Source organism: Drosophila willistoni, unplaced genomic scaffold, assembly GCF_018902025.1.
Source record: "Drosophila willistoni isolate 14030-0811.24 unplaced genomic scaffold, UCI_dwil_1.1 Seg169, whole genome shotgun sequence".
Taxonomy (NCBI): Eukaryota; Metazoa; Arthropoda; class Insecta; order Diptera; family Drosophilidae; genus Drosophila; species Drosophila willistoni.
In genome coordinates, this window is record NW_025814128.1 from 305381 (window position 1) to 329164 (window position 23784).

A 23784-nucleotide genomic window follows, 5' to 3' on the forward strand; every position below is an offset into this window, starting at 1 on the left:
TTAACTATCTGATAAGTTGTCTATTTCAAGTATCAGACGAACATTTTCCCAAGGCTCTATACCACCTCAATGAGCGATATGACGAGAAAGTTCTTTTATTCGCAACAACATTTTTCAAGCCTGTTTTACATTGCTAACATGAAAAAATGAAGTAAGTAAGTCGTCTCGCCGACTTAGGTATACCATACACCAGTAAAGCAAACATTTCAACTTTATTAAACAAATGCATTTTCACATGCTTCTTACAAGCATATCTTAGTATCTCGCTCACTCAATCATACGAGCACCCTAGCGCCCCCACCAGCCAACGGCCAACTCCGGCCTTATGGAAAAACGTTTATATGCATAACTCGACTGTTTTTTATCCGATTTTGATCAAATTTGGTATTTTGATAGATATTAGTATTAAATTGAAGTGTGCCAAATTTGATTGCATGAGGTAAAAAAATACGGGAGATAATCAAGTTTTTCAAATTACGGGGGCGGAAAAGGGCGTGGCAAAATTTTTATGTGTGCATTTACTAAGCGAATATACATACCAAATATGGTGTCTCTAGGTAGAATAGTTTTTGAGATAAACGCTTTTTTTAAATTGCGGGGGGGGGAAAGGGGCGTGGCAAAAATTTGAAATAAACTTGATCACTCTACATACTACACGAGTCTACATACCAAATTTGGTGGCTCTAGCTCTTATAGTCTCCGAGATCTAGGTGTTCATACGGACAGACGGACAGACGGACGGACGGACGGACAGACGGACATGGCTAGATCGACTCGGCTGTTGATCCTGATCAAGAATATATATACTTTGTGGGGTCGGAGATGCTTCCTTCTGCCTGTTACATACATTTTGGCGACTTTAATATACCATTTCACCCTATGGGTGTATGGTATAAAAAGATGATGTGACACTCTGTACAATTTTGGATACCGTTTCAGCTCTCCGCGGATAATTGTTGTCTCTTGGGTCTGAAGATCTTAGGTATTAAACGCAGTCCTTATTCATATTGTTATGGCAAAAATTGATCTTGAATCCAAACAAGCATATTATCGGGTTCAAAAATACGATAAATTGCTAGACTGGGCCGACTGTTATCAAATATTCAGTCGACACTCTCAGTATTTTGAAGGGTATCTGCGAAACCTACAAGAAAATATCGATGAAGCTAACTTCGGCTATCCCGAAGTTTATATACCCTAGCAATCCTTGGCAATAATATCTTTACATTTTGAAATTTCTTTCCCTGCAACTCAATTCATCAATACACAAACAAAATATTATTACTTTTTTTACTAAAATTGTTTCTTCTTCTTCCATCATTCCCTAAGCAAAGCACGGCACGCATACTCATACAGTTCATGTAGCGTTGCGTCTGTGTGGGTATGCATGTGCTCTGTTGATTTGATGATGACGTAGTAGGCAGCAAGCAGCGCTGACAGCAGCGCTTGAACCAATTTATATTAACTGTAACTTGTGTTCTATTTATCCGATCAGATTCAAATTGGGATCTGAGGTTTTATATCCAATACTATCATATTTGTAAATTTCATGGGGATACTCCAATTTTTATGAAAATGTTTCTTCTCGAGCTATTCGATATAGTGGTCCTGATAATTTGTATACTTGATCTGCTCCAGATAAGGAGCAGGGGTCGGAAACGTCTCCTTCTGTGCGTTACAAAAATCTGACCAATTTTATAATACCCTCTGCAAGGGTATAAAAAAGAACCGTCAGAGACAAAATTCATAGTGCTTCGAAAGTATTTGTGGCAGCCCAGAGCAGACGCATGCAATTCCATTCAACTGAGCATAGGTTAGCATTCTGTCTAATTTTTATTTCGCTACCTTTTATTGAGCGATTCAGGATTGTTAAGACAGCGATAATTTGTTTGAATTGCCTGAATAAGGATCATACAGCCTCAAAGGGTCCTACATTGAACATATGTCTTCAGTGTGGAGGTTTACCTTACACGTACATGCAAGAGGATCCAAACGTCCATGGAAATTATCAACCAGAAGGACCTTGTATTCATCATCAATTGCAACAAATCATTCATAACACACATGACGAAAGTAAAACATTTGCAACATCGATGTGGACTCGCCAAGCTCGTCGCGAATTACTTCCAACAGCAATAAATGATTCTTGATGAAAACTTGATTCGTGCTCTGAGCCTACCTTTATAACTGAATAATTAGCCGTCAGCTTCAGCTTCCGTTTCGTTACGATCATTCTGAGATTGCCTGAATCGGTGAAATTCTTACACTTATGAAACATTCCTGATCTACCAAAATTCGTTTAAGAATATCTCCAGAAGAATGGAATATGGAGTTTATCGTGACTAAATCTATATCTTTATCTCAGCGTGAAAGGAGACTAGATATGTCAAATGGAGCTATACCCAAAGATATTGAGTTATACGACCCATTCTATTACAAGCCCGAAAAGGTAAACTTATTGCTAAGCGTAAAACATACTGCTAGAAAAGTTTTGGCAAATAGATGAAATACATGGAATTCAAAATAAAGATATTTCGTTAATTGTTGATTTTGGTATGATTGGCCGGCTCGAGGTCAAATTGTTGTGTAAATGAAAACAAAAAAAAAAAAAAAATTTGTTCCTATTTTCTCTTCTGATATATATCTTAATAAACATTAATTTAACAACAAGAAACACTGTGACGTGAACACACTGATGTGTCCCTAATAAATGCCTGTATAAATACGCGTAGTTGTCTGTATTTACCTTATAATTATGTCTTATATTTGTCGGGGTATTTATTATGTGCACCATCTCCAAAGTATAACGTTTGTTGTAATGTTGTTCTTGATCTATTATGTTTGCTGCGTCAAAATTTGGTGAACGTATACTGGCGGCACAATGGGCCATAAGTGCCGTTTTTTGTACATTGGAGTGTTGACGAAGTTTGTAGTCAGATCTATGTTGCGATAGTCTAGTTTTTAGCCTCGATTTGGTTGTCCCTATATACATTTTTCCACAGTTTTCTTCATTGGTCCCGTCGCATGGTATTTTATAAACTTCGTTGCTCTTGTCCATTTGTCTTTTTGTCCTGTTGAATATTCTCCGTAACGCGTTGTTGGGTTTGTGTGCTATCTGTATTTGTTCTTTGTCATAGAATTCCGAGTTTGCCAATCTTTTCGACAGTTGTGGGACATATGTGACGGACATAAAGCGTTTTGTCGTGGTTTCTCTATTGGTTTTCTTATTGTGAGATTTTAGTAATGTCCTTATGGTGTGGTTGTTTATTATATATTATTATTATATATTATATATTATTTTTTCCCTCGTTTCTTCTTGAAAAATTGAGTTCGAAATGTTAAGCATCCATTGTATACAACCTCTTGCTGTATTCATTATCATCGACTTCGGATGTTTGGGTTAAAGTTGATGATTCGTCCTGATGCTGTTGGTTTTTTGTACCATTTTAATTTTAGCTTGTTTCCTCGTCTGTGTATTGATGAGTCTATGTCAATAGTTTGTCATTTTCCAAACTCTATTGTAAACTTTACGTTTCTGTCAAATGAATTTAGGTGGTCATGTGTGTTTTGGATCTCGTCTTCTTTAATTCTGGCAAAAACGGTCATCTACATATTTCATCATAACTCTAGGTGATTTTTTTGTCTAGGAGTTCTTCCATAATTATGTCGGCTATTATTGGCCACGTTGGTGATACAATGGTATACAAAAACGTACTATTTCCATTAATGTTAATTTGGAATGTTAGTGTGCGCTTTTATTTTTATCCATTTTCCCCTAATGGTGTCAAGTGTCAATTGTATTGGAATACTAGGAAAAACTGAGACTACGCCAAATGATAAGAATCTTTCATCGTCGCAAATGTATTTGTCATTAATCCTTGTCTTAAATTCTGAGGCATTCTTTACGTTGTATGTTGAGTCTGCCGTTATATTTTTTAATAGGTTGACTATGTATTTGCATGGTCCGTAGGATGGAGAACCAATTGATGAGCAGATTGGTCTCAATAGCGTACCTTCTTTATGAATTTTAGGTAATCCGTATATTCTTGGTGAAATTGTTTGTTATAAGCTTATTTCGTTCGGTCCTTGAAATAAGTTCATGTTTGTATAATTTTTCCACCAATTCGTTGTTTTTGGTCTGTAGTCTAGTGGTAAATAATAATAAAGTAAGAATATCATCATCTATCGCCCACAATGAAGGGTGACTTTGACATTGTTAGTTTTCGAAAAAATCAGTTTAATTTAAAAACACAAAATCTGCGCGCGTACTAAGCCAGTATACATACATACATACCAAATTCAATGACTCTACTCTACTCTACGGAAGGTGGCGTGCAAGGATTTTGAACGATTAATGTCTGTGCGCTAACTAAACGAGTATATATACCAAATTTGATGTCTCTATCTGTTATAAAGTTTAAGAAAATCATTTTTATGGAAATACTGGGTGCGTATCTTTTAAATAAAAGCCATACCAGCTGCTGGAACCATTGTGCAGCCGCCTTTTTGAGTCTTATAGCCGCCATATATTATATAAAATCCATACCAGCTGCTGGAACCATTCTACAGACGCCATTTTGAGTCTTTTAGTCCTCATTTTAGTCTTCTAGCCTCCATTTTGAGTCTTTTAGCCGCCATTTTGAGTCTTTTAGTCGATATTTGGAGTCTTCTAGTCGCCATTTTGAGTCTTCTAGCAGCCATTTTGAATATTCTAGTCACCATTTTGAGTCCATTAGCCGCCATTTTAAGTCCATTAGCCGCCATTTTGAGCCTAGCCACCATTTTGCTGTTATTTTAGCCGCCATTTTGAGTCTTCTATTCGCCATTTTGAGTCTTTTAGCCGCCATTTTTAGTCTTTTAGCCGCCATTTTTAGTCTTGACGCCTTTTTAAGTCGACTAGCCGTCACGTTGTGCCTTTTAGCCACCATAACAGCTGCTAAAACCATTCATATTCCAATTGGAAATGGATAGTATTAAGATTTTGCTTTTTGCTTAACATAGTATTAAGATTTTGCTTTTGCGTTAAATTACAAGTGTAGTGTTAAGTTGATTAAGGTTCAGCAATCTTACCCCCGACGATCCATCATATTAACCTTCTTAAGTAGTTCAAAAAACTCCTCCGAGCTTATAAAAGAATGTGTCGGCTAGCTCAAATTCTTTGGGAATAGCTTAATTTGACAAATCTAGTCTCTTTTCAGGCTGAGGTAGAGATATAGATTTAGTCGCGATAAACACCATATTCCATATTCGTCTTGAGATATTCTTCAACGAATTTTGGTAGATACCATATCATATCATATAGCATGTGCACGTATTTCACCAATTCCAGCAATCTCATAATGATCGTAACGAAACGGAAGCTGAAGCTTTTTGGCTAGCTTACTAGTGTTTTGCATGTGAGTATGAAGCATTGTGAAAGCTTTACGATCGCTAATGGAACATTCGTAATTGAGTCATAATTTATGTAATTTGCGAGGACGTGGGAAAAATTGAAATAAACTTGAACACCGTAGGTATTACAGGAGTCTGAAAACCAAATTCCTTTTCCTCTTTTAGTCTCCGAGATCTACGTGTTCATGCGGACAGTGGAAGTGCTTCCGTCTCCGTCAACTTGAATATACCATTTGACCCTATGGGTGCATGGTATAAAAAGAGGACGGCTATTTAAAGAAGCTTTGGATGATTAGGAAGCTCTAATTTCAACCCTCTAACGTTCTGATAACCCAGATTAAGACACCATTTTTGGCACATTAGCAGATGCTGAGAAGATAGAAAATCAGAGGGCCGGGGTTAACATCGACCGCATCAAAGTTTGTATACCCTTGCAACTTTTCCTTACCTATAGCTATCAAAGTGGAAAATGTTTTATCTAAAAAGACTAATGCTTGCGAGAATGGCCTACAATCTTAGCATAGCAAATAACGAAGATATTGATCAAAGTCACTGTTTACAACCGATTGTTCCTATGGAAGTTATATGATATAGTTTTCCGATCGTAATCAAATTTAGCACACTCATTAACAGATATGTAAAACTGAATATTGTTTAAGTTAAAAGCAATCGCGTTAAAAGTAACGAATTTGTTGACAAAAGTCACTGTTTCCGACCGATCGTTCCTATGTAATCTATATGATATAGCCACTCGATAAATGATATTTGTACTGGGACAGTAAACAATTTTTAAATTTCATGACAATAGTTCAGAAAATAACGAAGTTATTGAGAAAAGTCACTGTTCATGACGTTGCCGTTTGTATGGGAGCTATATGATATAGTGGTCCGGTCCGACTGAATTCGGATATACAACACCTGCAGTATATACAAGCCTACATGCAATATTTGAACTCTGTAGCTCTTACGGTCTAGGACGAGTTTGCGTTGATCCAGACGGACGGACATGGCTATATGAACTCGTCTCGTCGTGCTGATCAAGAATATATATACTTTATATGGTCGGAGATGCTTCCTTCTATGCGTTGCACACTTCTGACCAAAATTTATTTACCCTTTTTTGCAAGGGTATAATAAAAAAGAAAGAGAGAGAGCGCGTCAAATAAAAACTTATGCAACAACAATATGTACTCAAGAGTGCTAGAGTGAGTTACAACAGAAAGATATATTGCTTATTTTTCTTTCTTTAATAAATTTAAAAAAAAAATTTGAAAGTTCTTAAATGCAAAAAAAAAAAAAAATTGATAGGTGCAAAAACTGTCCGTCTTCGTCATTGAAAATTAATTAAAACCATGGACCGAAAATAATTATTTGCCAAAAAAAAAAATTTCCAAAAAATCATCTATGTAATAATTGTTACAAAAACTTGATTTAATTCTTATTTTTGATTTTTAAAATAAAACTCAAGAATAACTTTTATTTTTGATTTTTATTTTTTCCCTCAACCCATAACTGTTATTTTTGAAATGAAAAAATAAAAATCATTTGTAATTTATATAAAAAAAAAAAAATTATAAAAATCATTTAATGATTTATTATTGATTTTTTTAGATTTATCTTATAACAGTTACGGTCCCTGATTAAAACTTATAATTTTTACATATTTAATAATGAATATGAAGCAACTTACTTAAAGGCGGAACAGATCCCAAAACATATGGGCAATCCATGATGCCAAACGTTATTGACTGAGAGTCATTGGTAATCTTGTTTCCGGAAGGGCTGCTATCAATGTCAATAAATCGTCGGTCTATGCTACACTTGCTGGGCGGAACAAACAATGCACGACCTTCATTGCACTCAAATAACCTAAAAATAATGGTTTTTATTAAAAATTTACAGTAGTAATATTTATCACAGTAGTGTCAGCAAATTTAAATTAGAGTTAAGTAAAAAGTTAAACAATTTATTTCTCACGGTTTAACTAAATTTGGTACTACATGTTTCACAAATTAATTATTAATTTACCGAATCCCATTATAGCTTCCATTGGAGGTTGAAAGATGTTTCAAATTTACTACGTCATCTTCAAGTTCAATTCCTATGAGTAAGTTATTAGATGATTGGGAAGGTAATCCAATCCATCGAATGACACCATATAGCTCATCAGATAGTTCGGAATCAGCTACTTCAACGAGAGATCCAACCGTAAGAGAAGTTCCGGGTATTTCATAGGCATCTTCACCAACCAGATTTGTATCATCTATTTTTAAAAAAAAAACATGCGTGCAATTTACACGAATGTAAAATTAATTCCGGTTCCGGTAAGCGGATAGGTATAGACTTAAGTAATTATTTGAATATAGTGTAACAAAAAAAAAAAAAAAGAGGGCCGGGGATAACTTCGTCTGCGCCGATAATACCCTTATAAGGGTGTACTCTTGTTGTTACTTTTCCCATACCTAAAGCCGTAAAAATGGAGGAACGTTTTATTTAAAAAGTGTAATGAGCAAAAGAACGGCCTACAATTTTAGGCTGGAGCCATGCGAGGCAGAATGCTACTTTATCGTCTGTTTTTTTATGATGGCTAAATATTATATTTATCCGATTTAGATCAAATTTGACACAGTCATTAATATATAAATTAAATTGTCAAATATTAGTTTTTATAAAAGCGCATGAAAAGTAAGGAAGGTTATTGGGAAAAGTCACTGTTTTCGACCGATTGTTCCTTTGGGAGCGATATGATATAATCTCCCGATCTCGACCAAATTTGTCATTAACAGATACATATATTAAACTGATAAATATGAACTTTATAAGATCGAGTCGATCCAACCAACGGACGGACGAATAGACGGACATGGCTATATGAACTCGTCTCGTTGCGCTGATCAAGAATAAATATATATACTTTTATGGTCGGAGATGCTTACTACTATGCGCTTCACCCTTCTGACCAAAATTAATATTCCCCTTTGCAAGGGTATAATAATGTAAAAAAAAAAAAGTATAAGAATATTTTCTGTGGGTGGAAGACAGTGCAAAATTCGCGCCGATACAATAATTTATCATTAATATAATAAATTTTTATTTTTTTCATCCTACAAAAACATTGATACATCGAGCATCGATATTTTGCAAATCATCGATAGTTTAATGTCACAACACTTTTGATATAGTTTTCACATTTTTGTGTAGTAAGTAAAATTTTTGAATTTGTAATTTATTTACATACTAGCTGACCCGGCGAACTTCGTACCGCCTTAGCGTTGCAGTGATGCACTACTTTATTTTGTATAGCTGACCTATCTTAGGTATGATACCTATTCAATTTGAACTGAATCCTTCATATAAAAATGAATCGATAATTCCCTGGTCTCGCTATAGCTGAAAATGACTTTACTAATTTTTAATGAAATAAAAAACAAAATATATATTTTCATAATAGTGTTTATTTCTTAGGATTCATTTAAACACTAAGCTCTGTACTCTTCACTGCTTCTCTCTACTCTAAGGCTGCAAACACAGTGCGCGCTGTGACGAAGACGGAGATGAAGACGAAACGCAAGCAATCAGCTTCAAACGCTGCTGTGCTGAATTTGAAGACGAATCGCTTGCTAGTTACTGTTGTTTTTGTTTGTTTTAAAATTTTTTTTTTCCCCTTAACGTCACAATTAGCCTTTCAGCACATATAATTGGCGTTTTATTAAAATTAGTCTAATTTTGAATAATAAGTGGCTCAATTTTAATTAGAATATAATCAAATGTGCTAATTGTCATTCTGGTATATTCCACATACAAATGATGAAATTTACCAAATGCTTCTCTCCCCAAATTTATAGGGTGTACCTTTTTATTTGCTTTTATTCGTTTTAATTTAAAATAGAAGCTTTTCTCATTCAGCAGGTCATACCCTGATGAGGAGTCCATTGCGACTAACATAACAAAAGCGCAACCAATTCGTCTAGCACTGTGCAACCTACTCGCTTACTCGCAAGCAAGTTGGCATGAATTGGGCAGCCACAATTTCCGCACCAAATGACGTCATTTGGAAGCAGGAATTATATTTCCTAAGGTTTGATAGGAAATGATTTGATTCAGTAGTGGATCCGGAAAGTAGAGTTCACAGTGGCTCTGGTGGTGCTTCAAGTTGAGGTAATTTAATTTTGCCGCCAGCACAACACATTCCTTTCGTTTCATTATTGAACTTCAGAGCCTGACAGTAAGTGCAGACATGACTTTTCTGGCCAATGACGACATAGCGGCTGGAGCCATAATCAAAAGGCTGGGTCATATCGAAATGCAATACGATGGCATTGCTCATGTCGATCTAGTCTTATCTGTGCGCGGAATTCAGCTACCCTTCCCCTATGCAGTTTACTTCTTTGCAATCAAGCAATTGAATTGGTCCAGACCGCGACTCTCGGGCTCGCCAACGCTCAAGCTCAAGCCTGGCTGCACGCCTTTCGGCTAGTTCCAATAAGAATTATCTGCTTTGCCTTAGACGCTCCGCTTCCACTACCAATTCCCGCTCTTCTTCAGTCCTAACATTGCTTCTTTCTGCGTTGTGAGTACGACGACCCAAACTCGCTTTTTTAACTAACTTTTCGTTTGTAAATAAAACAGGAACACGACCCCCCCAACTGCGGTCCATACACGGAAAGCCGTTATAAAACCCATTTTATTCGCGCTCGCGAAGATTTTTTAAATATTTTTTTCTGTAAGAACCTTTTCCTAATAATAACAAATACAACAAAAAAGAATTAGTTAAATCGGTCCAGCCGTTCACGCGTGATGCCGTGACCAAGGAAAACGGGTTTATTTTTTATAGGAATAATGTTCGAAGTGCAATAAGAAATGGTTCAAGTATTGATTTGAATTGAGCAGCCTTTCTTTATGATTGTATCATTGACTACAGTTTGCATCGATTAGTTTACATTGGTCCAATGAACGTTGTTTGCCAGCATTGTGGCGCAAAGAAGTTTGCTGGTGAAACGCCTGGTTTGTGCTGCCTTAGTGGTAAAGTAAAATAGCCATTATTGGTCCCGCTACCAAAGCCATTGTGTTCCCTGCTATATTGCGAAACACTAGAATCACGACATGTTCTAACAAACACTAAAGAATACAATGTCTGCTTCCAAATGACTTCATTTGGGGCTGAAATTATTGAAGAACACGGATATAATTCAACATTTTAGGTAATTTACGTTAAAAAAAAGTGTTTGTAAATCTAACTATAACTATGACTTTGAATTTAAAGATTCAAGGCCAGATTTGCCATCGCATTGGATCATTGGAACCTATTGAAGATGCACAGCATAAATTCATGCAAATATAATGCTTCATGAACATCATGCATTGGTCAGGCTGTTGAAGACTGCTTTAAAGCGCATGCCAAGTGATGACTATAAAGTTGTGATCAGAGCAGATAAACAACCAGCTGGGACACATATAGACGTAGTCGTACAACGCTCAGTACGAACAAGTGGCCCATATGACACCAGGCACGGGCCTGTTACGAATGATCCTAAGTAAAGTTAATGTTACAACCTCTACCCACTACGACCTAAGGGCATAGGCGTATTACATATATAAACATAAATTAAACATAAACATAAAAAATAAGAAATAGAAAATATTAAATGTAATAAGATAATAGGTTACATAAAAAAAAAAAAGAAAACATGATAGGTTAAAATAAAGATGATTACAACTAATTACGAGCGAGGAAGGACAAGATCGCAGTTTTTATACCCGGAAGCGATGTTTCGGAACCGATAACGTGCCAAAGTCTGTTGTAGTCACTACATAGTATACGAAAAGGTTCATGCAGAGAAAAGTTAGTTGTGCAAGGTGACTGCCCTTTGGGACTCCCGATTCAACACAAATGATCTTAGAAAGAGAGGACCTAAAAAGTACCCTCTGCCTTCTATTGCTTAGATATTGTGAAATCCAACCAAGCAGAGCATCCGGAAAGCCAACTAAATTCAGCGTATGTAATAGTAAGGCATGGTTTACCGAATCGAAAGCCTTACTGAAATCCGTATATATAACATCAGTTTGCTTTTGTTTCTTAAAACTTTGGATTACAAAGGATGTATACTGTAAAAGGTTATTTGTGGTAGACCTATTCAATGACAAACCCATGATGCCATGTGATAAAATAGATTTTCATAAATGCTGTATTTGAGACGTGATAAATTTCTCAAACAGTTTATGTATCGCTGACAATTTAGGAATTCCTCTGTAATAAGTGACGTCGGATTTATTGCCACATTTGTGAAGAGGTAAAATAAACGATTCCTTCCATATAGTTGGAAACAGTATAACGGACAACTCAAAAACTTAAGTAAAGGCGAGCACAATGACTCCATACAGAACCTCAAGACATAAGCGGGAATACCGTCTGGGCCCGGTGAGTATATCGGCTTAATCGTCATTAGTTCATTAGCTACCGAACTTTCCGTTATATTAGGATTAAGAATGCAGTTGGATTTCGTTATAGGATATGGATATATCTGACTAGAGTTGTACTTAGTAAATATGTACGTAGTCGAGAAGAAGTGAGCAAATAAATTAGAAATAGATTGATCAGAAGAGGACGAAACATTATTAAAAGCTGCAAACATGAACGCACATTTAATGCTCCAACAATCGATGAAGTGGCAATTCTGATTGTTGGTGAAAACTTGCACACGAGCCTTTGTACTTACAAGATCCAATGCTGGCCAATTCGAAACACACCGTTTATATGACGCGTTCCAGTACCCGCTGATGTTCTGGTAAGGAGACGATGGATATCACTTTAATACCAAAATGATAAATCCATTGAATTGTAAGATCAATGTCGTTAACCTCTTAGAGGTTCAAAAATACAATTTTTACTATATTTGTTTCAGGTCAGGAAACTACCAAGAAGGTTAATTCGATGAATTACTACGCATATCGTTTGATGATTCGTAAAAATTTGGCCAATTCTTTGTTGCGATTCAACAATATTGCGTTGGCATGTTAAAATCGAAACGGAGCGCCTGACTTTTATTCGGTTGAATCAAGCTAAATTGTCGTCTTGTCTTCGCCATAATGATCAAGATATGTATCACAAGGTGCTTGAATAAGAATTGTGTGTTGTTTTTGACTTTTCTTCATCTTTAAATCTCCAAACGAAATGTTAACCAGAGGGCCGGGGCTAACTTCGACCGCGTCAAAGTTTGTATACCCTTGCTACTTTTTTGGTAACTCTTTCCTTACCTATAGCCATCAAAGTGGAGAAACGTTTTATTTAAAAACGCTAACGTTTGCGAAAGAGCCGCCTACAATCTTAGCATAGGAAATAACGAATATATTGATCAATGTCACTGTTTTACTGTTTACACTGTTGATATAGCCACCTGATCTTAATTAAATTTGGCACAGTTGTTTATGGGTGTAATATTTATTCATGACAATAGCTCAGAAAACAACAAAGTTATTGAGAAAAGTCAGTGTTCGTGACTTTGGCGTTTGTATGGGAGCTATATTAAATAGTGGTCCGATCCGGCTGAATCCGAGATATACAACCCCTGCAGTATATACAAGGCCACACGCAAAATTTCTGTAGCTCTTACGGTCTAGAAGAAGTGTGCGCTGATCCAGACGAACTGAAGAGCAGACGGACGGACATGGATATTTGAACTCGCCTCGTCATGCTGATCAAGAATATACATACCTTATATGGTCGGAGATGCTTCCTTCTATGCGTTGCACACTTCTGACCAAAATTAATATACCCTTTTTGCAAGGATATAAATGTCTTTGGTTGCAGTTAACCATTTTTGAAAGCAACCTATTATGTGTTTGAGAAGGGATGTAAAATACCTATCCAAACTTATACAGAACTGCATAGCAATTTTTCCTTCTGAACGTGTGCTCTCAGCGGCGTGAAAGCGTAATATATGTACACCTGAGCGACTAAGTCGAATTTTGTTTTTGCAAAGTAATGGTCGAATAAATAATTAATATTTGTTAGTTTCGTATACCTACAAACGACTGTACCCAATTTGATCAAAATCGGATGATTATATGATATACCTCCCATAGAAACGTTCGGTCGAAAACACAGACTTTTAAAAATAACTTCGTTATTTTTGAAGCAATTGTCATAAAAATTTATATTTCTGAGTTTAACATAGCTTTAATAACTGTGTTAGGCTTATGATCGGGTGACTATATCATATGACAGTGTGATGTCATATGGGAGCTATCGGTCGAAAACAGTGACTTTTACCAATAACTTCGTTTCTTTTATATTAATGACTCTGCCAAATTTGATCAAAATCATATTACTAAATTTTATTTATAAACAATCGATAAAATAGTACGCTCCATGGGCAAGATTGCTACAGCTAAGGCTAGGCTTGAAGGCTTTTCTTTCGCGAACATTAAAATTTTTATATTTAATCTTTTTTCTCATTGATATATAGGGAAGGAAAGATTAACAAAAAATAGACTTGTAAGTGTATAAAAACTTCGGCGCGGCCGAATAATAACTGAAGGGATAATCGGCATAATTGTCTCAGCAGAGCTTCAATTTGATGTGCTTTTCACAGAGGGAGCTGGTTTTCTATGTATTCCCCTTGAGCACTGCTTTCTTCTTGTCTTAACGCCTTGGAGAAGTTGCGGTTTCTTTGCCATTTTCTGCTGAGACGTCGTTTTTCTTTACAAGTTTGCAATGACGGGGCTCCAGTTTTATTAAAAATGTGTAGACAGACACGTCAGAGTCTTTTGGTTGCAGTTTTAAAATTGTTTTTCATTCAAAAATTTTTCTTTCGCTTAACCTATGTTTACATATATAAGTAATATAAATGTTTATTTATATTTGATTATGTTGAGGATCGAGTGGATTGCGTTAAATTATAAGTTTATCTTTATTAAGTGTCAATACACTTTCAAGGGCGGAAAAAGGAAGAAGAACCAAAAATATACAGAGTTACAAAGCATCTTATATCGATAACCTACAAGCTTAGTACAATCGATATAACCAGAGATAAATACAGGGCTGCGAACAGAAACATATGGTATTTTCAACACCCTTCCTCAATATGATTCTGTGTGCCAATTACAATTACTTTCTTAGTTTAAATTCAATAACTTGACACAATGATTATGCTTTTGCTTAGACAAATTTTTCGTTAATATATCAGCTACCATGTCCTTAGTTGATATATAGTCCAGATCAATCTCGCCTCTTGTAACAACTTCTCGAACGAAATGATGTCTGATGTCAATGTGTTTCGATCGAGCATGAAACACAGGATTCTTGGCCAGAGATTGAGCACTCAAATTGTCTCCAAACAATTTCGTAGATGTCCCAGCGTCTCCACATCCAATCTCGATCAACAATCGCCTCAAATGCAAAGCCTCTTTCGCCGCTGAAGACATAGCCATGTATTCGGCCTCTGTGCTGCTCAACGCCACATTGTTTTTCTGACTTCCAGGAAATAGGGCCACCTGCCAAGAAAAACACGTACCCTGTGTACGATTTGCGGTTGCTCACATCACCGCCCAATCTGCGTCAGCGTATCCCGTAAGAGCATCTCCACACGATCGGTAGTGCAACTTAAGATCCTTCGTTGCCGCCAAATACCTCATAACATGCTTAACTGCTGCAACATATTCACTGTGAGGTTCCTTATTCCTTTGCGCTAATTTGATAACTGAATGGTAGATATCAGGTCTTGATGTTAATGCAAGCCACATCAACTCTCCGATTGCTGACTGATACATTGTCACATCCTGTATGACACATTTCTCGTCACTGCACGCCACTTGGAAACCAGCATCCAATGGAGTAGCAAGTGCTCGACACACTTCCATACTATGTCTTTGAAGCATGCCTTTTATGTACCTGATTCATCACGATACTGCCTGTATCATCATTCCGGTCTACTTGCATGCCCAAAAACTCTCGTAACGGAGCCTTATCGACGCAATCGAATTTCATCGCAATCTTTGCCTTGATTGCGATCATGTCATTCATCTTTTGGCAAGCTATAAGTAAATCATCTACATATATTAGTACCAAACAACGTCTACCTTTTATATCCTGTTGATAAAGGCACGGCTCGTTCTTGGAAGAAGTGAATCCAAGATCACATAGTGCTGCATTCAACTTGGCATTCCACTCCCTTCCTGCTTGTTTCAATCCATATATAGCTTTATTCAGCCTCAACACCTGTTGTGAATTTGCCTTATGCACATATCCCTGAGGCTGCCTCATATAGACGACTTCGTTTAGGTCACTGTTAAGATAGGCTGTGCACACATCCATTTGGTGCAGATATAGTTTCAGCTCCGCTGGTGAGAAGGTTTCGGTATAATCGACGCCGTATATCTGTGAGCACCCTTTAGCCACCAACCGAGACTTATACCGCTCCACGCTTCCATCGCCACTCCTTTTGATAGTATATACCCACTTTGAACCAATCGCTTTTTGTCCCTTGGGTAAATCTGCCAGTGTCCATGTCTTATTTGCCAACAGAGCCTCATATTCCTTATCCATAGCAGTCTTCCAGAATGAAGATTGCTTTCCTTGCATCGCATCATCAAATGTCTGTGGCAAATCCAGTTCCTTTACATGTAACTTGTTTACACGATTGTATATTTTCTTGGGACGTCCTGGCTTACCGGTGCGAATTAAACGTGGCCTTCCAGGACCGATCTGTCCTTCCTGCCGTATCTCTTGTTCTGGTTCTTGTTCTTCCGCTTGGCCAGATTCATCATCGCTCTGCCCTGAACTCTCATCATCGAAATCTTCAGCGCTAACAAATTCCTCATTTTCCAGATCATTTTTACTTGATTCGTCCCACCGCATTTCCAAACCTGTGACTGTTTGAGCTGGACCTGGGGATTCAACAATCGAAACCACATCATTCGGATCCTTGAACATTACATCCCGTTTCTCAACGACCTCTCGTTTTTCTTTGTCATACAACCTGTATGCTTTTGATACCAGTGAATATCCTACGAGTCGATATTCTCTGCCCTTGGCCTGAAACTTGCTTCGTCGTGTCTTATTTAATGCAACTGCTATCGATCCAAAAATGCGCATACCCTGCACATTGGGTTTCCTTCCAGTCCATGCCTCATAAGGTGTCATACCAACTAAAGCTGCTGTTGGTGATCTGTTTCGAATGTAACACGCTGTCATTATTGCCTCTGCCCAGAGAAACTCCTGCATATCCGCGTGTATAAGCAAACATCTAGCCATCTCGATTAGCGTCCGGTTTGCTCGTTCAGCCACTCCATTCTGTTGAGGGCTATATGGAACCGTCAACTGACGCACAATTCCATGATCCTTTAAGTACCCATCAAAACGCCTGTTGATGAATTCTCGGCTGTTGTCACTTCTTATTGCTTTCAATTTTTGGCCAGTCTGTCTTTCAGCCATCTCTTTAAATTCCACAAATTTCTCGAATACTTCATCCTTCGATTTTAGACAATAAGCAAATATTCGTCTCGACATGTCGTCTAGAGAACCGCCTAGAGAACGTTGCTTAAAAGGTCCAAATACATCGGTATGTACCAATTCCAAAAGATGCTGAGCTCTATGTTCAGACGCTGACGGGAAACGTTGAGTATGAATCTTGCTTCTCATACAAGTCACACATGGCATCTTCTCGGAAAAATCCACATTTTCCATGCCAGTCACCATCCTGCGTTTAACAATATTCATCAGACTTGAATAATTCAAATGACCATACCTGTAGTGCCAATCTTCTGCACTTATTTGTTTCGCTCCAAAGCATCGATTGCCTGTCTCCTTAAACACAAAGAGCTTTCCTTGTCTCTCTGCTACTAGCACCATCTCGTCGTCTTGGCGAACCGTCGCTGAATTTTTGTCGAAAGTCACAGTGCATCGCCTATCGACTGCTCGATCAACCGACATAAAATTCGTCTCCAACCCTGGTAAGTGCAAAACATTCTCCAATTTCAGCTCACAAAATCATGTTTGTACAAGCACGTCACCTCTGCCAACTGCTTTTATGACGTGGTTGTTTGCCAATACAACATCTTCCTCATGTGAAACATAGTTCGCAAACATACTGCGCCTGCCACATAAATGAGCCGTTGCTCCCGAATCCACACACTAGCTCGAAGCATCTAGATTTTCTGCCTGTGCCGCAGCTAGAATAGTGTACGATCGATGTTGTGATTGCCGATTTTCCTTTGGCTTTTCTTGAAGCTTTGGGCAGTCCCTCCTATAGTGACCTCGTTGCCCACAACTGTAGCACTCTATATCCACCAGAGACCTCTTCTTACGAGTTGGATTTTTTGGCACATTTGCCTGGTATGCCCGTTGCTGTTCTGGGGTTGACATTCTTTCGTTACTCCTGCGATCTCTTTCTTTCAGCAACTTAATCCTTAGACTGTCCAAAGAAGGAAGACTATCACGAGTCTCCATCGCAATAACGAAGTTTTCGTATTTGGCAAACTTGAAAGTAATATGATCACCGCTAGTTCGTCTTCTAGCTTAATATTCACTTCAGCAAGTTTGTCCTTTGTAGAGAAGAACATATTGAGATAGTCGCTCATCTTGTCCTCTTTCAGCTGCAACCCAAGCAACTTTTTATATAGCGACACCCTCCGGACGGGTCCGCTTGGCTCGTACGTTTCCTTGAGCTTATCCCATGCTTCCTTTGCTGTAGCACAATTCTTGAGGTAAACCAACTGAGACGGTCTTATACTCAGCGTTATCGACGCCAACGCTTCCTGATTCTGTGCATCCCACGCAGCAACCGCATTCGCTTCCGTAGGCCTCGTCATGCCTATGGAGTTCCATAATTCCGCATGGATCAACACGCTGCGCATTTGAACGGACCAGGAATCATAATTCCCCTCCTCCAACTTTTCTATTTGGTAAAAAGAACTCATATTTTACCACGCGACTTATGCCGTGTGTCTTTCCGCACAATTACTTTTCCCAAGCGCGAAATATCTACTTAAACTTTTAACACAAATCCTCCTGCCCACACTCGCGTGTATCGTCATCTGGAAGATGAGAAATTCGAAGTGAACCGCGGTACTGTCGGTATATATTTTGCTCCGTCTGAACTTTCATAAACTGGTGTCCGAAACGCCTGTAAAAGTCAAAAAGGAGTCAGATTGATTCCAAGGGAGACTAAGTACATACCACGTCGTTGGAGCCCCGCTGCAGCCCTCAATATTTGGCCTAGTAGCAATCTTTGCTTCTGCGGCAGGCCGGTCCACTGACGGTGGAGGGGGCGAAGGGTGACGGCTACTTGCCTCTCTTTTCTTTTTTCCCGCCTCTCATCACCAAATATTTCCTGGTGTGGGTGAGACTTTTTTATCCGAATTACTTCCAGAATTGTGCGTCTTATTGTTGCACCAACTTTTTCTTAGTCAAAACTGCATCAACACAGCTGATCTTGCCAGTGTTGGTAAACGAGGAGAGCAAAGGGGAGCCCCTACCTAGAATTCGGCAGGGGGCGCCTCCGGGCATTTTTGGCGGCAGATTGAAATTTGGATTTAAAATTTAAAATCAGAATTCAAATTTGGTTTGTTTCCAAGCCTGTCCCCATGGATAAGCTAGCTGCATCCTTGGAGCATCAATCCCGTATTGGTGAAGATCTTCTAGGCACTGCTGCACCAGAAGAGTCGATTTTCGGGAAACGGCCGCTGCTCATGCGATCGCCACCGTCAGCGACAACATCGGCATGCAGCGTACCTCAAGCGGCTGCAGAGGCTGGGTTAATGCCAGACAGTCCATGTTTGGCACCGAATGGCCCAACTGTTCAAGTGGTCTCGCACATTCCAGAGCTGGATGAACTGGGATCACTGATATGGCAGCTGGACAACACCTTTAACCAAGGCATCTCGGCGGACGATAAACCACGAAAGCCAGTCCGACACGTTAACATGGGCACTAAGCAAGCCATTGTGCGAATGAAGGAGCTGCAGGAACTGCTCTGCCTCAGAGTGCTTGCGGGTGAGTTTCACAAAACCCCGCATAACAGCGACAAAAGCACACAAATTACGCCAGCGAAATCGGGCTCTAAGCCAAATAGGCCTATAATGGGGAGTGATCATGACTCCGCCAAGCGCCGCAGAGAAGACATGATACCAAGTCGAAATACTCCCCCAAAAAAACACCGTGGAGCGACAATTCCCAGAGAAAAATTAATGCGGGAACAAACATCTGCCCCAGGGCAGGTAAGAAATGAGCGCGATCCAGACCAAATCGCCCATGAATGGCAGCAAGTTACGTACAAACGTGCGAACAAAAAACCGCCAGCGAAAAAGGATTTCCCTAGGCATCGGCCAGACGCTATTTTGTTAGCTAATAAAGCCAACTTGTCATATAGCGATATGCTAAAAATGGTAACGTCTAGTGAAGATGACAAAGTGCGCTCGATTGGCGCTAATGTACGCAAGGCAAGACGCACAGCGAATGGAGACCTCTTATTGGAGATGAACAAGCCGATGGCTGAAAACCTCCAGAAGCTTACGAAAGATATCGAAGTAGCTTTCGGTGCTCAGATTGAGGCCAAAGCACTCTCAGGCTTCATCAAGCTTGATGTCAGAGACTTGGATGAGATGGTATCTAAGGACAAGCTAGCGGCTGAAACTTCGAACCAGTCTGGCGTCCAAATTAATACGATTACTATGGCGATAAAGAGTTTACGGCCAGCATTCGCTGGTACAAAGAATGTGGGCAGAATCAAGATGAGGCTGAACGAACACCGCATTGGGATAGATAATACAACTGTAAGATGCTTCAGATGCCACGGATTCGGGCATGTTTCAGCAAAATGCAACTGCCAAGAAGACAGAATCGACTGGAGCCTACGGTGCGGCGAAATACTGTCTTATCACCACTCTTGATGTCCGAAACGCATTCAACTCAGCGAGCTGGATGTGCATAATTTAGTCACTGCAGCGCTTAGCTATACCAGAGTACCTGGTTGCAATGAATACAAAGTTGCAGCAGGAATACAAAATAACAGGCGGAGTCCCACAAGGTTAGGTGCTTGGTCCAACCCTTTGGAACGTCATGTATGACGCAGCGCTTCGCCTGAACATGCCACCAAGGACGCAAATCATTGGATTTGCAGACGACATAGCAGTGGTCGCAGTGGCAAAGGAGCACACAAGACAGAGGCCTTATTAATTAAACATCTGCATGAGTTGAGATGAGAATACAGTGACATTCGAATGTACAACAGCTAAAATGAGTTGTGTGAATATGGGTACAAAGCGGAATGAGTATGAATGAGTGAGTGTTTTCGCATAGCACTCGGACGCACAATGTTGAAGAAATGAGTACGAGTGAGAACAAGCGAGAATGAGAGGATAGGCTTCGAATGTATTCGAATGTCAAAACGGTTGATGTTGTTCTTTTGCTCTGCAGAAAAACGAAATTGAGCACAAAGCAAGGAGTATAACTTGAAGAAAACGCAATACTAATAAACCTAAAGCATAGAAAACAAGGAGTAGAACTTAAAGAAAACAAAAAAGAGCGAAACTTCGACACTCCACACGACATAAATACACGAAATACAATGTATGTTCTGTGATACCCGAGTAATTCAATGTTTTCAGCATGTCTAATTCTCACTCATTCGCTTTACATGAGTGCCAAAATATACCACTACTCTATACACATTCATTCATTGTGTGCTTCTCACTCACTCAATTCTATTCCATTCGAATGTTCTCAATTTTGCGTATTGAGTGAATGGAGCCATGCAGATGTCTATTATTAATCAGGCCGTATTAAGCCTGCAACCATTAATGTTGCAGGTTGCGTCATCCGCTCCAAGCGGACAATTAGATATCTCGGGGTGATGGTCGACCATAGGATAAGATATAAGCACCGTCTTCAACATGTAGCCGACAAAGCAGCAAGGGCAACATCAGCCTTAGCAAAGTTAATATCCAACCACGGTGGCCCTCGACAGAAAAGCAGATGTCTCATCACTACGGTGGTACGATCCGTACTCCTATATGCAGCAAATATATGGGGTCCAGCGATGGCGATCCAGTCATAGCCGCGCCTGCAGATCGCAATACAGAGCCTGTGCGCTACGAGTCATATGTGCGTTCCGAGCTGTATCCAAAGATGCTGCCTTAGTTATATCAGGAATGTCGCCACTTGATATTGTTGCTTTAGAGGTCAGAAGCAACAGTACAGCAGCTCAAAAAATAGAGGTGTCCTTTCGCACATTGCAGGACCGCTGGCGCCATTCTCCACTGGACAAACCACCTTATACCTAATGTGCGGGAATGGGTAAGTCGGCTGCACGGCTAAACAGATTTTTATTTGACGCAACTCCTAACGGGACACGGGTGCTAGACCCCTACTGCACATACTGTACGGGCCGATTGAGGCCGCAGAGCATGTCTTTTTTGTCTGTCCGCGAATCACTGCTGAACGGGAGGAGCTAAGCCCAAGGCATTGGGAGGTCATTCATAGTCCAAGACTTGATAGATATCATACTTAACTCCCAAAACAATTGGCTCTCAGTTAGACACCTAGCTGCAGTGATCATACAGTCCTTGAGTAGCGCCGAACGTCACCGCAACCAGAATTGTATCTAGATGAGGCTTTCATGCCATCTCCCCCTAGTGAAGTAATAACTTCAGCGTTGGTTCCGCGAGAGGGATACGGAAGTAGGGTAGGTTGTAGTGCGGCGAGGTGACCCCTAACCAAGGTCGATACCAAGTCCCACACTTTTCGGCTTTCAATGCTTTCCCCGCTATAAAAAAAATAGCTCCTTTATCATAGCAGGTAATTTCAATGCGTGGTCCTTAGAGTGGGGCAGCGTTTCAAAACAATGCTAGAGATTGTGCCGTGTTGGACGTTTTTGCCCTAGTGGATATTGCCCTCTTAAACAGTGGCAATCAAAACACATTCAGACGAGCTGGCACAGGATTAGTTATTGACCTGACATTTGTCAGCAGCAACATTTTTCGGCACTCTACATGGAATTGTACACTGCTAGCGATTATAGGCGATACTCTTCGAGATTGGAGTATCAATCCGTCAGAGAGATGCTCTTCCGGTGGCACATAAGACCTACAGGGCGGACACAGTAAATACGCCATCAAGATACAGGCCAATATGCCTAATAGACATCATGGGAAAGGTCCTGGATCCAATCACTAAAATCAGCCATCAGGTTAGGCGACGGTTTATCACCGAATTAATACGGCTTTAGGAAAACTAAGTATACAACTGATGCCATATAAAGAGTGGTCGATATTGCTTCGGAAGCAATTAAAGGTGAGAGATGGAAAAGAGGAACAAATATGGATATGGAAAATATTGCCTGATGGTCACCCCCGACATAAAGAACGCGTTTAACACGGTCGATTGGGGAACTATTCTTGACCACTGCTAAATTTGGGAGTCCATGCCCACATTCATGCCACCACCTGGAGCTACTTCGGTAGAAGGCAGCTGCAGTATACATCCGATGCTGTAAAAGTGCTTTCATATCTGGCGGGGTTTCCCAAAGATCCGTTCTGGGTCCCATGCCATGGAATGTAATGTATGATGGCTGCCACTAGGTGATAGCTGTCAGCTAATTGGTTATGCCGATGACGAAGTACTAATTGTCGTTAAAAAAGAGGTACAGCACGCAGAGGCGGCAGCAAACTTGGCCATCACCAAAATTATTGAATGTCTTGGCTCTGTAGGCTAGCAGCCCAAAAAACAGAGAGTGTTCTAATTTCTAGCAGAAAAGTCGTTGAGACAGCACGTATCACCGTCGAGGGGACTACGGTCCAGTCCAAGAGAGGCATCCGCTATCTTGGCGTGTGGACAAAGACTCGGCTAAGTTTTCGAGAACATTTAGCGAACGTCCAGGAAAAGGCATCGGCATGCGTGCGTTGCTTGTCACGGATTCTGTTAAACACAAGGGGTCCCAAACGGGAGAAGAGGAAGCTGCTGATGACAGTGCACAGCTACATTGTCCTTTACGCGGCCCATATCTGAATATCGGGTATGTTAGTAGATAGCTACAGCAGGGGCATACGGTCAACACACAGACTATGTGCACTGAGAGTCTGCTGCGCGTTTAGAACGGTATCTGACGACGCAGCACTAGTATTAGCTGGGATGCCACCAATTGACATGCAAGCGAATGAAGACACAACCGTCGCTGCTGCAGCTAGAGACAAGCTATCGAAAAAACTGGCCCGCGCACAGGCTAGAGGCAGAAGCCTCCCATATCAGAGAAGATGGGATGCGTCACAAAAGGGTCGATGAACCCACCTGCTGATCCCAAATATAGAGAAGTGGATAGGCAGAATGCATGGCTCAGTAAATTTCTATCTATTGCTGTATGTATGTACTGACACTCTCCCTCTCTTTTGTAGCTGTCGCCG

The 23784-nt window shown here is 39.7% G+C and overlaps 1 protein-coding gene across 8 annotated transcripts in view; it reads right to left on the reverse strand.

Moving 5' to 3' along the window:
* The window catches only part of LOC111519113 (ubiquitin carboxyl-terminal hydrolase CYLD), a 294944-nt gene that overhangs the window by 222765 nt on the left and 48395 nt on the right, over positions 1-23784 (reverse strand). For 7 of the 8 annotated variants that reach the window (XM_047012551.1, XM_047012554.1, XM_047012549.1 and 4 more), the window contains 2 exons: positions 7420-7654; positions 7082-7260 (listed from right to left, as the gene is read on the reverse strand). In XM_047012551.1, coding sequence (XP_046868507.1) covers positions 7082-7260; positions 7420-7654 — 414 coding nt within the window. Of the gene's footprint in view, positions 1-7081; positions 7261-7419; positions 7655-23784 lie in introns of those variants that run through there. The other variant, XM_047012555.1, reaches the window with a different exon arrangement.